General features: G+C 45.6%; 1 protein-coding gene across 10 annotated transcripts in view; it reads left to right on the top strand.

Moving 5' to 3' along the window:
- Positions 1–12,500, top strand: part of LOC143276119 (uncharacterized) — a 355,742-nt gene that overhangs the window by 238,533 nt on the left and 104,709 nt on the right. For 7 of the 10 annotated variants that reach the window (XM_076580518.1, XM_076580527.1, XM_076580522.1 and 4 more), the window contains one exon: positions 2,744–2,860. The exons of 2 other annotated variants lie outside the window; for them this stretch is intronic. In XM_076580518.1, the coding sequence (XP_076436633.1) occupies positions 2,744–2,860 (117 nt within the window). The remainder of the gene's footprint in view (positions 1–2,743; positions 2,861–12,500) is intronic. One more of the 10 variants, XM_076580519.1, reaches the window with a different exon arrangement.

Genomic DNA, 12,500 nt, shown 5'->3' with positions numbered 1-12,500 from the left:
ATGTAGTTGTCAGTTCAGCAAAAGGTTTGGCAAAGCGAAATGTGCTTGCTCTTTGTAGTGTTTTCTAGGACCACCTGATGGTGATGGGCTTGTTGAAAGGAAAATGATTATAAATTCTTGAATAACACACCTCTGTCTTTCTGTCTGTCTGTCCGTCAGTCCCTCTGCCTGTCCGTCCGTTCCTCCATCTGTCCATCTCCTTGTCTGTCTGTCTGTCTGTCTGTCTCTCTCTCTCTCTCTCTCTCTCTCTCTCTCTCTCTCTCTCTCTCTCTCTCTCTCTCTCTCTCTCTCGCGCGCGCGCACACACACACACACACCTTCCGTCTCTCTCTCTCTCTCTCTCTCTCTCTCTCTCTCTCTCTCTCTCTCTCTCTCTCCACCACCCCTCTCTTTCAAACATTTTGATTAAAATTATACATTATGGTATATATACAGAGATGCAGTGCTAACGATACAAAATAGATTAAACGTTTATGATCGAAAGAAGACAAATAGGAAAACGGAATTGTAACTGTACAGAATTTAACTAAATCTCTCTCTCTCTCTCTCTCTCTCTCTCTCTCTCTCTCTCTCTCTCTCTCTCTCTCTCTCTCTCTCTCTCTCTCTCTCTCTCCACCACCGTCACTTTCAAACATTTTGATTAAAATTCTACATTATGGTAGATATACAGAGATGCAGTACTAACGATACAAATTAGATTAAACGTTTATAATGGAAAGAAGACAAATAGGAAAACGGAATTGTAACTGTACAGCATTTAACTAAATCTCTCTCTCTCTCTCTCTCTCTCTCTCTCTCTCTCTCTCTCTCTCTCTCTCTCTCCACCACCGTCACTTTCAAACATTTTGATTAAAATTCTACATTATGGTAGATATACAGAGATGCAGTACTAACGATACAAAATAGATTAATAATCGAAAGCAGACAAATAGGAAAACGGAATAGTAACTGTGTAGAATTTAACTAAATCTCTCTCTCTCTCTCTCTCTCTCTCTCTCTCTCTCTCTCTCTCTCTCTCTCTCTCTCTCTCCCTCCCTCCCTCCCTCCCTCCCTCCCTCTCCCCCTCTTCCCCTCTCCCCACCCCACCTCCCTCTGCGTGTGAGTGGTGATGACTATGTGCATGTGTTATGTACGGAAATCACGCTCTTCAGATATGGCAATCCAGAACTGGGGATTATATATATATATATATATATATATATATATATATGCATGCGTGTGTGTGTGTGTATTTTTCATTTAATTCTTTTTTCTGACAACCATTACAGCTTTTCGTGCAGCAAAAGATTACACCTTCGTCTTCCTCTTCTTCTTCTCCTCCTCTCAGTATTCTTCAGCTTCATTCTCCAGTGATATGGTCTTCCTCAACTTGGTCTTCTTTTACTTGTGCTCATCCCTTGCCCCTCTTCGTTTCCCTGTTTCTGTTACTTTTATTGCCCCCTTCAGCCCCCATCATCCATCCCCCGAACACCCGGCCCTTAGCTCAACCCCCACCCCACACCCCCACGCTCCCCCTCTCTCTCTTCCTTGCTGCCTTCGCCCAATACAACATCCCTTTTCACCTCATTCCCCCTCATCACTATCTGTTTTTGATGATGATCTGTCATTGTTTGTGTTTGTTGATTAATACCAGTAACATATATATAAATCAAGCTTCTACACGCGCGTGTGACTGTTGAAAACTGTTCGTTTTTGTTTCTTTCAGTTTTGATGACGTAGTACCAAGTGTACAAAACAATTAAATTCAAGTAGATTATATTGTTAAAAGTAATAATAAACACTCTCTGTCGGAGAAAATGGATATTTACAGTTTAAAGATTGAAGCTGTGAAGCCAGTGGATCTATTTTATCAGGTGAAAGACTCCGTTTGCGTGTAGAAGCTTGAATCAGAGAAATGCAGCATGTATGTGATTTGCAAAATGGTTTGTTTTTTTTCAACTTGGAGACTTGTGCCGTGCATTTTTGAATTCATTATGCAGTGCATTATTATGAATATGATTGTTATTTCTGGTGTTGTTTATGTTTACAGAGTAATGGTAGTTAATATGTTTTAGGGTTGTGCATGGGTTTCTTTAAGTTTTTGTTTTGTTTTGTTTGTTTTTTTCACCTGTGAGCATTTTCATTCTGATCACTAGTGTAGTTGTTTTTGACCGCTGATTCCCCCTTGGTTAATGATGATGGTTATTGTTTTCTTTTACCCTTTTGATTTGAACAGTATATTTACCAGCTAATATATCCCTTTGATTTTGACATGCTTTTTTCTCCCATCTGAGAGTTGGTTTTCATTACCTCGCGTACTGCCAGTTCTGTTTATCAAAACATAATGGATACCAGCCATTTATTTCTCTGCTTGTATATGCATTTTGTTTTTGAATGCTTTTTTTTTAATGCATTTTGGTTCATACTCATACTGCATCTTGATCAGTCACGTTATGACAATTATCGCTTCACTCGTTTTATTTATGTATTTATTTAATCATTGGTTACATATTTACTCACAGCATTATGACCAGTGTATTCACAACCTATCATACCTGCATTTTACTTTCCAGAGAACCACAGCTAACCATAATGGTAACCACCCACAGTATTTCATTTATTCATTTATTTATTCATTTATTTATTTATCTATCTATCTATCTATTTGATAATACCTAATGATGATCACAACTGCCCCCACCGCATCACGGAGGTTAACTGTGTGTACTGAGCTGCCTGCCTGTCCTTGTTTATTCCACACTAGCAGTTCCTTGGTGGGTTCTCTGAAGCGTACCATGAGCTTGGGGCGCTTAACTCGTAAGCGAAACAAACACCCCTCCTCCTCCTCTTCCTCCACTACCCAGCCCGAGGAGCATAGTTTGTGAGTAATAACGGTTTTTCTTTCATTTTTCAGCATCGCCGCATGTGCCTGAGTTTTGTTTTTGTTGTTGTTGTTGTGTGTGTAAGAATGTGTTTTTGTTTTGTTTTGGCTTCGGCTTTTGGATTCGCTTTTTTTCTTCTTTATCTTCTTTTTTTTTTCTGTGTGTATTTCCTGATTGTCGTGTGCATGCTGCATGCTTTCTTTTTTTAAGTGTATCTTTTAGTTTTCTGTTGTTTCTTGAACTGTCACTACTTGTACCATCACCACCAACACTAGCACTACTAAAAAATGTATATATAACACTATTAGCAAATGTTTTAAGGTATTTTACCACCACTGTTGCGAGTTTAAAATGCTGATAATGAAAAGTAAACACGGATATTTATTGGTATGTCTTATATATATATATATATATATATATATATATATATATCTGTGTGTGTGTGTGTACATAGTGTTGGCAAGGATTTGAGGAGTCATTCTGCTTGGTACTTTATCGCACGTGGGCCGCACACAGGTACAGTCAGTCGTTGAAACTGACATTGACTGCATGAATGGATTTGGTCCAGACATACAGCCAGGGAAACGACGGTGTTGTTGATGAGACCACAGGGCATGTTGCAGACCCGCAAGGTTCGCTGAGATGTGTATATGTTTACATGCAAGTAATACAGGTCAGTGCCTTCAAGGTCTGAAGGCGTTTGAGGGCGGCCTTGGTCTGACCCCCAGTCGCCACTTCCTGCTCATGAGTACAGGGCAGAGGAGCTGCCTAGGATGGTGACTTTTCTGTTTACACCTTTGTAGTGGCTGTCCTCCAGTCCCGTTCTCGTCACGTGGCCAGACCATTCTCAGTTGTGCTTCGACGTCCATGGCGTCACCGTCAGGAAGGTTATCATGGCAAGAACGTCATGGTCGGATACTTCAAGTCGGGATTTTTTTTTTCCCCGATTCCAATGATTTTGTGAAGGTGGGTGCACCTGAACCTGTTTCCACAGAGGTGTGCTGCAGCAGGTCTGTGTCTGACAGCCGTACAGTATCTGGGAAAGAGAAGATGACGGGTCTGTGGACAGCGATCCTTGATTGCCTGTTGTATTCTCCACACCATTAAGATGTGAACAACTTTAATGTGCTAGTCAACGCTTTCCACACTGGCTTCCACGGGCGTCCGGGTGATGTGCCGGTATTGGGCAGTTTGTTGGGGCCTCCATCCGCGCGGACATGTACCCTGCCATGACTGGTGAACCCCTCCACCTGCTTCACATCACTATCGGCTGTCATGCTGGATATCGCTTTTTTTCTTTCTTTCTTTCTGAGTTCGTGGTCTACGACACCCACACTTTACTGGCATTTACGAGTGGGCTCTAACGTGTATGACAATATTTACTCGGCAGTTAAGACAGTGACATTCCGTTCTCAGGGTTGTGCATGCTTGGTTTGTTCGTTTCTCCATCCACCGAACTTTGATATGGATTACGAGATCTTTATGCATATTCGATGTTCCGCATGTGAATACATACGAAGGGGGTCCAGGCACTAGCAGGTCTGCACATAATTATGTTCATTTGAGAGATTGGAAAAATCTCCATCCTTAACCCACGTGGCGCAGCCGGAAGTGGAACCCAAGACCCTTAGATTGAAGGTCCAGTGCTCTGGCCTCTCAACATTACGTCCGCCAGGATGGATGTGACGTGTTGGTGGCAGGTGGAAACCGCTGAATCACCACGGTCTGTCTAAGGGAGACATCAGAACAAACGCTCGGGCAGCATTACAGCTTGTCAAGTCAAGCACGGGAAATCCTCTTCAGAGTTGGCACCTCAGGCGCACAGCTGTCAACGATCAAGAAGATATCAGGGACCACCGCTGATTAAAACACACACACACACACACACACACACACACACACACACACACACACAGATATATAGATAGATAGATCAGTGCATGGGGACCACGGCTTCACGCTTCATTCTTTTGGAACTTCACTGATCGCCAGTCCAAGACACGGCCATTAGACCATGGCAGTAGCAGCAGGGTTGGCTCGTCTTGCCTTCCGGTGTGCGTGCGCATGCATGCACCACAGTTTGTTACAAATCAGATGCTGCTTTGCGCTAAATCCTTCGTCATGTCTGATGTGGAGAGTAAGAAAAAGAAGGAAAAAAGGCCAACACTGCACCAGTTTTGGGGGTGTCAAAGAAAGCATGCATACCCTGATCCGTTCCTCGGTCTGGAAGAGAGAGTCCAGTTACGCTACACGTCCTGACGTGAAGGGAGGGAGGAAGCTGTCTCTCTCTCTCAGTCGATAACTTTCTAAAAGTCTGTGCCGATCACTTTCGATGTCCTGTGCCTTTTTTTCAAATGATGTTTGCTGGTGGTGTTTTAAAGACAACCTGGTGGTTCCCCTGGCATGTGTGTGTTTGATCCTTTGCTGTTGAAGTGGGTGTATATGAAAGTAACCGTGGTCTGTTGGAAGTCTCTAATCCTGCCATATGTTGTTTTGTTTTGTTTTTTGTTGTTGTTGTTGTTGTTTTGTTTTTTTCCTGTTTGACTGACGATGGCCTGTCGGTGATGGGGTGTGTAGTCGGGTGCTTATTAACAATGCGTTCGACAGAGCGTTTCTTGCCATTGTTCTTCTGTCTGAACAAGTCTGTCCATCTTGTCTGTCTGTCGGTGTGTATCTGTCTTCCTGCCTCCATGCCCCCCTCCTCCCTCTCTCTCTCTCTCTCTTTCCCTCTTTCTCTTCCTCCCTCTATGTCTGTCACAATGCCCAATCAGCGCGTTGGGTTTGTGAGAGAGCCAGGAATCTGCTTTTTCTTTCTTTTCTTTTCTTTCTTCTTTTTTTATTTATTTATTTTTTTACCTTCTTTTTTTCCAGCAGATGTGGTGTAGCACGTATGGAACACGCCGCACGCTTTGGCACCTTCATGAAACTGAGACTGGCTGAATTGCATGACCCCTTATTTCAGTAGTCTCGCAAGTCGTTTTACGCGAGTTGCATTGAACATACCTCACCATTAGTGTTAACGTTTGTCTCATAAAGAAAAACGTAAAGAAATAGATTGGTCCACATAAGTTGCAAATTTGAACATTATATTACATGTCATTAATGACCGTATTTCGAAAAGAAAGATTGGTCCACATAAGTTGCAAATTTGAACATGACATTACATGTAATTAATGTCTGTATTCGTCTTGTGGATTTGAACGCAAAATGGTTGAAATGGTCAGATTGCTCGCATTGATTGTGTGGTAAATTTGAGGCGAAACACATAAATGTGGGTTGACTGCCTATCCCCATTGATGGAATGACGTAGAGGGGTTGTGAGTATGGACGTTGTCAGACCCCCCAACCTTGCTGTGTATGTCGGCCACCCATGTCAGTGTGTCACCCCACTGCCAGTAATGTTCACACATGTGGCAATACTATGTTGTGGTACACACCGTGTTGTTCCTCTGGTTCCTGTGCACAGCAAGTCTTCAACTCTTTTCATTCAGATCTGTGTTCACTGTTCATGTGCACTTCGTTGTCTCTCTCATTTTGACGCAACTTCAGTATGTTCGTGATTGGCGGTGTGTCAAGAAGATGACGTATTGCTGGGCGTGTCAAAACGTTTCTTGAGCTCAGTACGTCAGTTTCTGTGTGTGTGTGTGTGTGCGTTTGTGTGTGTGTGTGTGTGCGCGCGCGCGAGTGCATGCACTTTTGTAGTGTCATAAGTCGTTCGCATGGTGTGTATTGATCGTCGGTTTTTGGTTTTCCGAGTATCTTCCACTGACAGAAAGTGCCTAGCTCTTGGCTCCGTTTCTGGTCAAAGGCCATTCATTACCTCGCTGTCATCTATTAAACAGCTCAATGTGGATATCGATATCTGACCAGGAAAGCGTATTATTATTACCTCTTTGGCATAGGTGTAGATGGTCACATCGCTCGTTTTCGACTGCTTGTCATCGTCGATTTCTAACGCTGTCTTTCATGTGAACTTGAAAGGTACGGACGGAGTGGGAATTCGGACGAAGATGGCATCTCGGGATTAGTTTATTCGTGTGCTTGAATTCAATGCCTGTGTAAAGAAAACCTGCACCATTGTTGTGCTGTTGTCAAAAGGGCCAGTGTAGGCGTTGTTGTTTTTCTGGTGGATTGCTACCGTTGTGTAAACACAGTTGGGTTTCAGAAAGTGCAATGATTCTCGTATCTTCCTCATCGTATACAAGGTTGCTTTTCATCATCTGAGAGCATTGTATTATTCTTGCTTATCTGGTAAGGTTACAAGACGAGTCTTCTGCGAATCGGTTTTAGCGTAAACAGCACAAAAAAAGCTCAGATTTCGATCGCAGTCATGTCATCTGATGTAGTTGGTGTGTTTGTTTTTCCGAGTTTGCTACCTGACAAGCAAAGCCCCTCTCAGCCTCGGTTCGATGTTCGTTGCATGTTTTTTGAATACTTGTATTCTGTTTGTCTCTTCATATTTTCTTTTCTGTTCCCCTCCCCAGAGTTTGATTCCAGGATGCGTCTTGACAGATCGTAGTCTTTTTTTCTTTTCTTTTCTTTTTTTTTTTTTTTCTTTTTTCTTTCCCTTTTTTTTTTCTTTTTTTTTCATTTTTTTCCCTCTTCTTCCAGAGAAATGATTTAGTGTGTGCTCGCACTCGCACGCATGTGTGTGTGCCTTTAGAACAGAGGTCTGAAGGTAGTCTAAATCAAACTTCTTAAAATCCTTCAAATGTGTCTGTTCATTTAGGTCAGCATGTAAATAATTGTGCATTAGGTGGCAGCCAAGCTTGTGGAAAAAATCTTCTGCTTCTCCTTTTCCTCTACTTCTTTCTCCTCCTCCTCCTCCTCCTCCTTCTGCTGCTGCTGCTGTTACTGCTGCTACAATCACCACCAGTAATATCGTTGCCGCTTCGTCACCACTTTCTGTTCCCTCATTGATATTCCCTCCGCCATACCTTGTAGTGCCACACTCCTCTTGCAGCCATTAACGGCAAAACACAGCCAACAAGTGATAAGGGCTACAGCACAAGATTGTTTGCTATTAGCGGCAAGTGATAATGAGTGGTTTGACCTGTCGTCACACTGGGGCTTTATGTTCGTATATATAAAGTGGGTGCTGTCTCTCTTCCCTCCGCCTGCTTCTCTAGTTGTTGTCGTCCTCCTTGTCCTCCTCATTCTCCTTCTTCTTCCTTCTCTTCCTCCTCCTCCTCTTTCTTCTTCTACTTCTTCCTCCTCCTCCTCCTCCTCTCTTCTTCTTCTTCTGCTTCTTCCTTCTCCTCCTCCTCTTCCTCCTCTTCTTCTCCTCCTCCTTCTTCTTCATCTTCTCCTCCTCCTCCTCGTCTTCGTCTTCTTCTTCTTCTTCTTCTTCCTCCTCCTCCTCTTCTCCTCTTCTCCTTCTTCTTCTTCCTCCTCCTCCTCCTCTCTTCTTCTTTGTTGTCGTTTTCGCCTGTTCCTTCCGTCGTCTCGTCTTCCGCCTTAGAGAATGGAAAACATTGTAATCTTCATTATTTGTTATTATTATTATTATTATTATTTGTTCTTCTTTTATTATAGGTATGTTTGTTTGAAACAGCTTGTTATACTGCTCTTCGTCTCAAGTCATCGATATAAAAGGTATGTTGTGTACATATCAGTTTTAAACAAGGGGCGAAGGCTGGGTGAAAACCACATACCTCACACAACCACCTTCCCCTTCCTTTCTCCCCCCACTTCTCATGTTTATTGAAGAGGTGGTGGTTGTTTTTGGTGTGGTGTTGGCGGTGTACTGGCATGAGTGTTTGTGCGGTGCTCTCAGATGAAAGACCAGTGATGACAAAAGAACAAGAGTGCGGTCCGAGCTATCGTCATAAAGCACCGTACGCTCACACCACACAGCAGTTTGGTGATGATTCACACAGTGTCTTCCTACACGTGACGAGCCAAAGACCTTTACCGTTTGATTCTGTTTAGTTTGTCCCCTCCTTCCCGCCGTCTTGTAGTATTTTACTGCGTTATGCGCTTTAACTTACTCATGCCGGAAAGTCCTTTTCCCCAAAACACAAGACATGGAGTTGAAGGCGGGGATTGGAGTGCGGGGGCTGGGGGGGAGTGTGGAGGGGAGACGACTTGCAAAAGCTGTTTGCGTCAGCCCCGTGGATGGCAAAAGGTCAGTGAAGAGGTTCCCAAGAGGTCCCCTCCCTCTTCCCCCCCCCCCCTCTCTCTCTCTCTCTCTCTCTCACACACACACACAGACACACGTCTATCGCCTCAGAGAACGGTGTCGCCCGCAGCTATTTACAGCACACAACACTGACCTTTTTTCTTTCTTTTTTTTATGTTATGTGAATGGAGAGAGGGAGGTCGAGAGGGAGGGCCGTCAATGATGTGTTAAAGAGCGGCAGCTATTGTTGGCGCCGAACGGAGTTATAAAACCAGATTAAGCGGAGAGAGAATAGAACAGTAACAACATCAGCCAGGCGCGGCGGGAGTGGAACAGCCCAGTGAAAAAAAACAACAAAAAACAGCGTCTAAGAGCAGTGTGGGTTGGAGGGGGAGGCCATGACAAAGGCGGAAAATAGAAAGCAGCGTCGGTGACAATGAAACAGAATTGGAAAAGAAGGGATGGCGGGTGTTTGGGGGAGGGGGGAGGGGGCGGGGCACTGAAGACACAAACTCTGACGAGGAGTAGGGATAGACAAAATCTAATAAGTAATATAGACAGACAATGAATGGATGACAGTGCAGCTGGCTGCAGTTATTGTTAAGTGCCTTGAGCGTTGGAAGGCGCGCTGTCGTATACTGAATTTCCATTATTATTATCATCATTTTTTTTTTTTTTCGTAAAGGTGCTTTGTACTGAGGAGGAAGGAGGAGAGGAGGAGGGGCAGTGGTATGGGGAGAGGGGGGGGGGGTGAATAGTGGGGGAGGTTGGGGCCGGGCGTAGGGTGTTGTTACTGCCAGATGACGGTTTTAGAAAGGCTTGTGTTGTTCGGTGGTACACCAGAACAGGGCACGGGAACAGTTCGGAGTTTTGTTTTTGTGGTAGCCTGAAGAGGAAGCTAAGTGGTGGTGGTGGTGGTGGTGGTAGGTCAAGTACTGCAGACGTAGTGTCTTGTCTGGTCTGGTCTGTTGGTGTGGGAAAAGGCCGACCCTCCTTGACCTGTTGGTTTGAGAAAATACTGTTTTACAGTCTCATCTTGTGTCTGTCTGTCTCTGTCTCTCTCTCTCTTCCTCCTCCTCCTCCTCCTACTACTACTACTACTACTACCACCTCGCTCGCGCTCTTAATCTTTTTACCCCCGTCTCCCCTTCTCTCTCTCTCTCTCTCTTACTACTACTACTACTACTACTACTACTACTACTACTACTGTACTGCTACCACCACCACCTCGCTCGCGCTCTTTCACTCTCTTTCTACCCCCCCCCCCCCCCCCCACCACCACCCCCGACCCCCCTCTCTCTCTCTCTCTTTCTCCCTCCCTCTCTCTGTCCCCCCCCTCTCTTTCACTCTCTCCCCTTTCGCACTCTCACTATCTCACTCACTCACTCACTCTCTTTCTCTATCTCTCCCTCCCTCCATCCCCGCCCCTCCGTACCCCCCCTCCCTCAGTCTCTCCATCTCCCTCCCTACCTCTCCATACCCCCCTCCCTCCCTCAGTCTCTCCATCTCCCTCCCTACCTCTCCATACCCCCCCCCCTCAGTCTCTCCATCTCCCTCCCTCCCTCTCCATACCCCCCTCCCTCCCTCAGTCTCTCCATCTCCCTCCCTACCTCTCCATGCCCCCCCCCTCCCTCAGTCTCCATCTCTCCCTACCTCTCCATGCCCCCCTCCCTCAGTCTCTCCATCTCCCTCCCCCCACTCTCCATACCCCCCCTCCCTCAGTCTCTCCATCTCTCCCTACCTCTCCATGCCCCCCTCCCTCAGTCTCTCCATCTCCCTCCCCCCACTCTCCATACCCCCCTCCCTCAGTCTCTCCATCTCCCTCCCTCCCTCTCCATACCCCCCTCCCTCAGTCTCTCCATCTCCCTCCCTCCCTCTCCATACCCCCCTCCCTCAGTCTCTCCATCTCCCTCCCTCCATCCTCACCCCTCCATACCCCCTCCCTCAGGCTTTCCATCTCCCTCCCTCCCTCTCCATACCCCCCTCCATCAGTCTCTCCATCTCCCTCCCTCCCTCCCTCTCCATACCCCCCCCCCCTCAGTCTCTCCATCTCCCTCCCATCCATCCCCTCCCTCTCACCATGGCGTTCACCATCTCTCCTCCTTGCTCCGTTAACTTGAAAAAGTCTCTTAAAACCAGCCCCACCCGGTGCCCGATTTAAAAGGGGAAGTGGAGGAAGAGACACACGGACTGATCTGGCAGCAGTGCCAAGTGGTGAAAACACAGCCCCGCTGACAGGCTGACTGCCTTTCTATTCCTCGCTCACTGTGCACTACCTCACTGACCTGGCCCGTTTGGCAACAGCTACGATGATGATACGCCCCGACTGCTGATTGCATAACCACTGCTCTGACGGGAATGAGAGCAGCTCATGAACAGGAATTTGCACTCCCCCATTTCTGCGCCAGAAATAGTGCCAGAGGGGAAATGGGAGCACTTTTTTTCCTCTTCACCCCTCTGTCAGCAACTCGGGGAAAGTATCGAGCAAAAAAAAACAAAAAACAAAAACCAAATAGAAAACCTGTGACAGTGTTGTTGTTTTTTAAGTCAACCGCTTCGGGCTCTTTAAAAAAAAAATTTAAAGAAAGGATAATTAAAATGCGTGAATAAATAAATAAATAAGTAAATAAATAAATAGTGATAATGAAACAAACTGGTCGCTCGCAAGGGTTAAAGTGGTGGTAAGGGATAAAGGAGGGGGACAGAATGGTTTTCAGTAGTAATGAGACTCGGTGCTTCTGGTGAAAATCTGTGTGCGTTTAATGGGATGAGATATACCCACCAGTACAGTAACGCACATCTCTCGCATACCTTCAGCAAGTGTTTTAGTGATTGTGTGTGTGAGTGAGTATGAACGTGAGTGCGTGTATCAGTGCGCGTGCCTGTGTTGTTGTTGTTGTAACGGAGGAAAGGCAGACGCATGACTGTTTGGATCTTGGCACCAGATGACTTGTGCCAGAAGAACAGAGGTGGCTGCCGAACGAGGAATGCCTCCAATGTTGACAGGAAGGCGGACGGAGGTTGTGATTTGTGCTACCTGTGTGCCTGTATATTTCACTCACCGCTGATGCAGAGAGGCCTGCTTTCTTCGGCGCTTGTTTGTTGTGTGTTTGTGGTCTCTGTGTCATTCATGCACAAGTGGTGTGTGTGTGTGTGTGTGTGTGTGTGTGTGTTTCTGTTTGTGTTCCCATTCTGCAGCAAATCGTTTCTGGGCTTTTGGCTCTGATCAAAGTGTATTGTTTCGTACACATTGGGGCTGTAATCTGTTTTACTTGTTTGCGTTCTGTGTGTGTGTTTGTGTATGAGAAAGAGACAGAAACGCTGTGTGTGTGTGTGTGTGTGTGTGTGCGTGCACTTAATGTTCAGTTCAGCGATTCGGTGGTTTCTCTGGTAACGCAACCTCCGATACAACAGGAGTTCGTCTCATGCGAAACATGAACAGAACCGACTCCAGTGCGTGCAGGTCGGAATTTTAATAAGGATCAGGTTAATTGTCTGCTGACCCCAAGGTGTCATTT

The sequence above is a fragment of the Babylonia areolata genome, chromosome 31 (genome assembly GCF_041734735.1).
Source record: "Babylonia areolata isolate BAREFJ2019XMU chromosome 31, ASM4173473v1, whole genome shotgun sequence".
NCBI lineage: Eukaryota > Metazoa > Mollusca > Gastropoda > Neogastropoda > Buccinidae > Babylonia > Babylonia areolata.
Note: the sequence above shows the minus strand (reverse complement) of the source record. Positions and strands in the feature narration are given on the sequence as shown.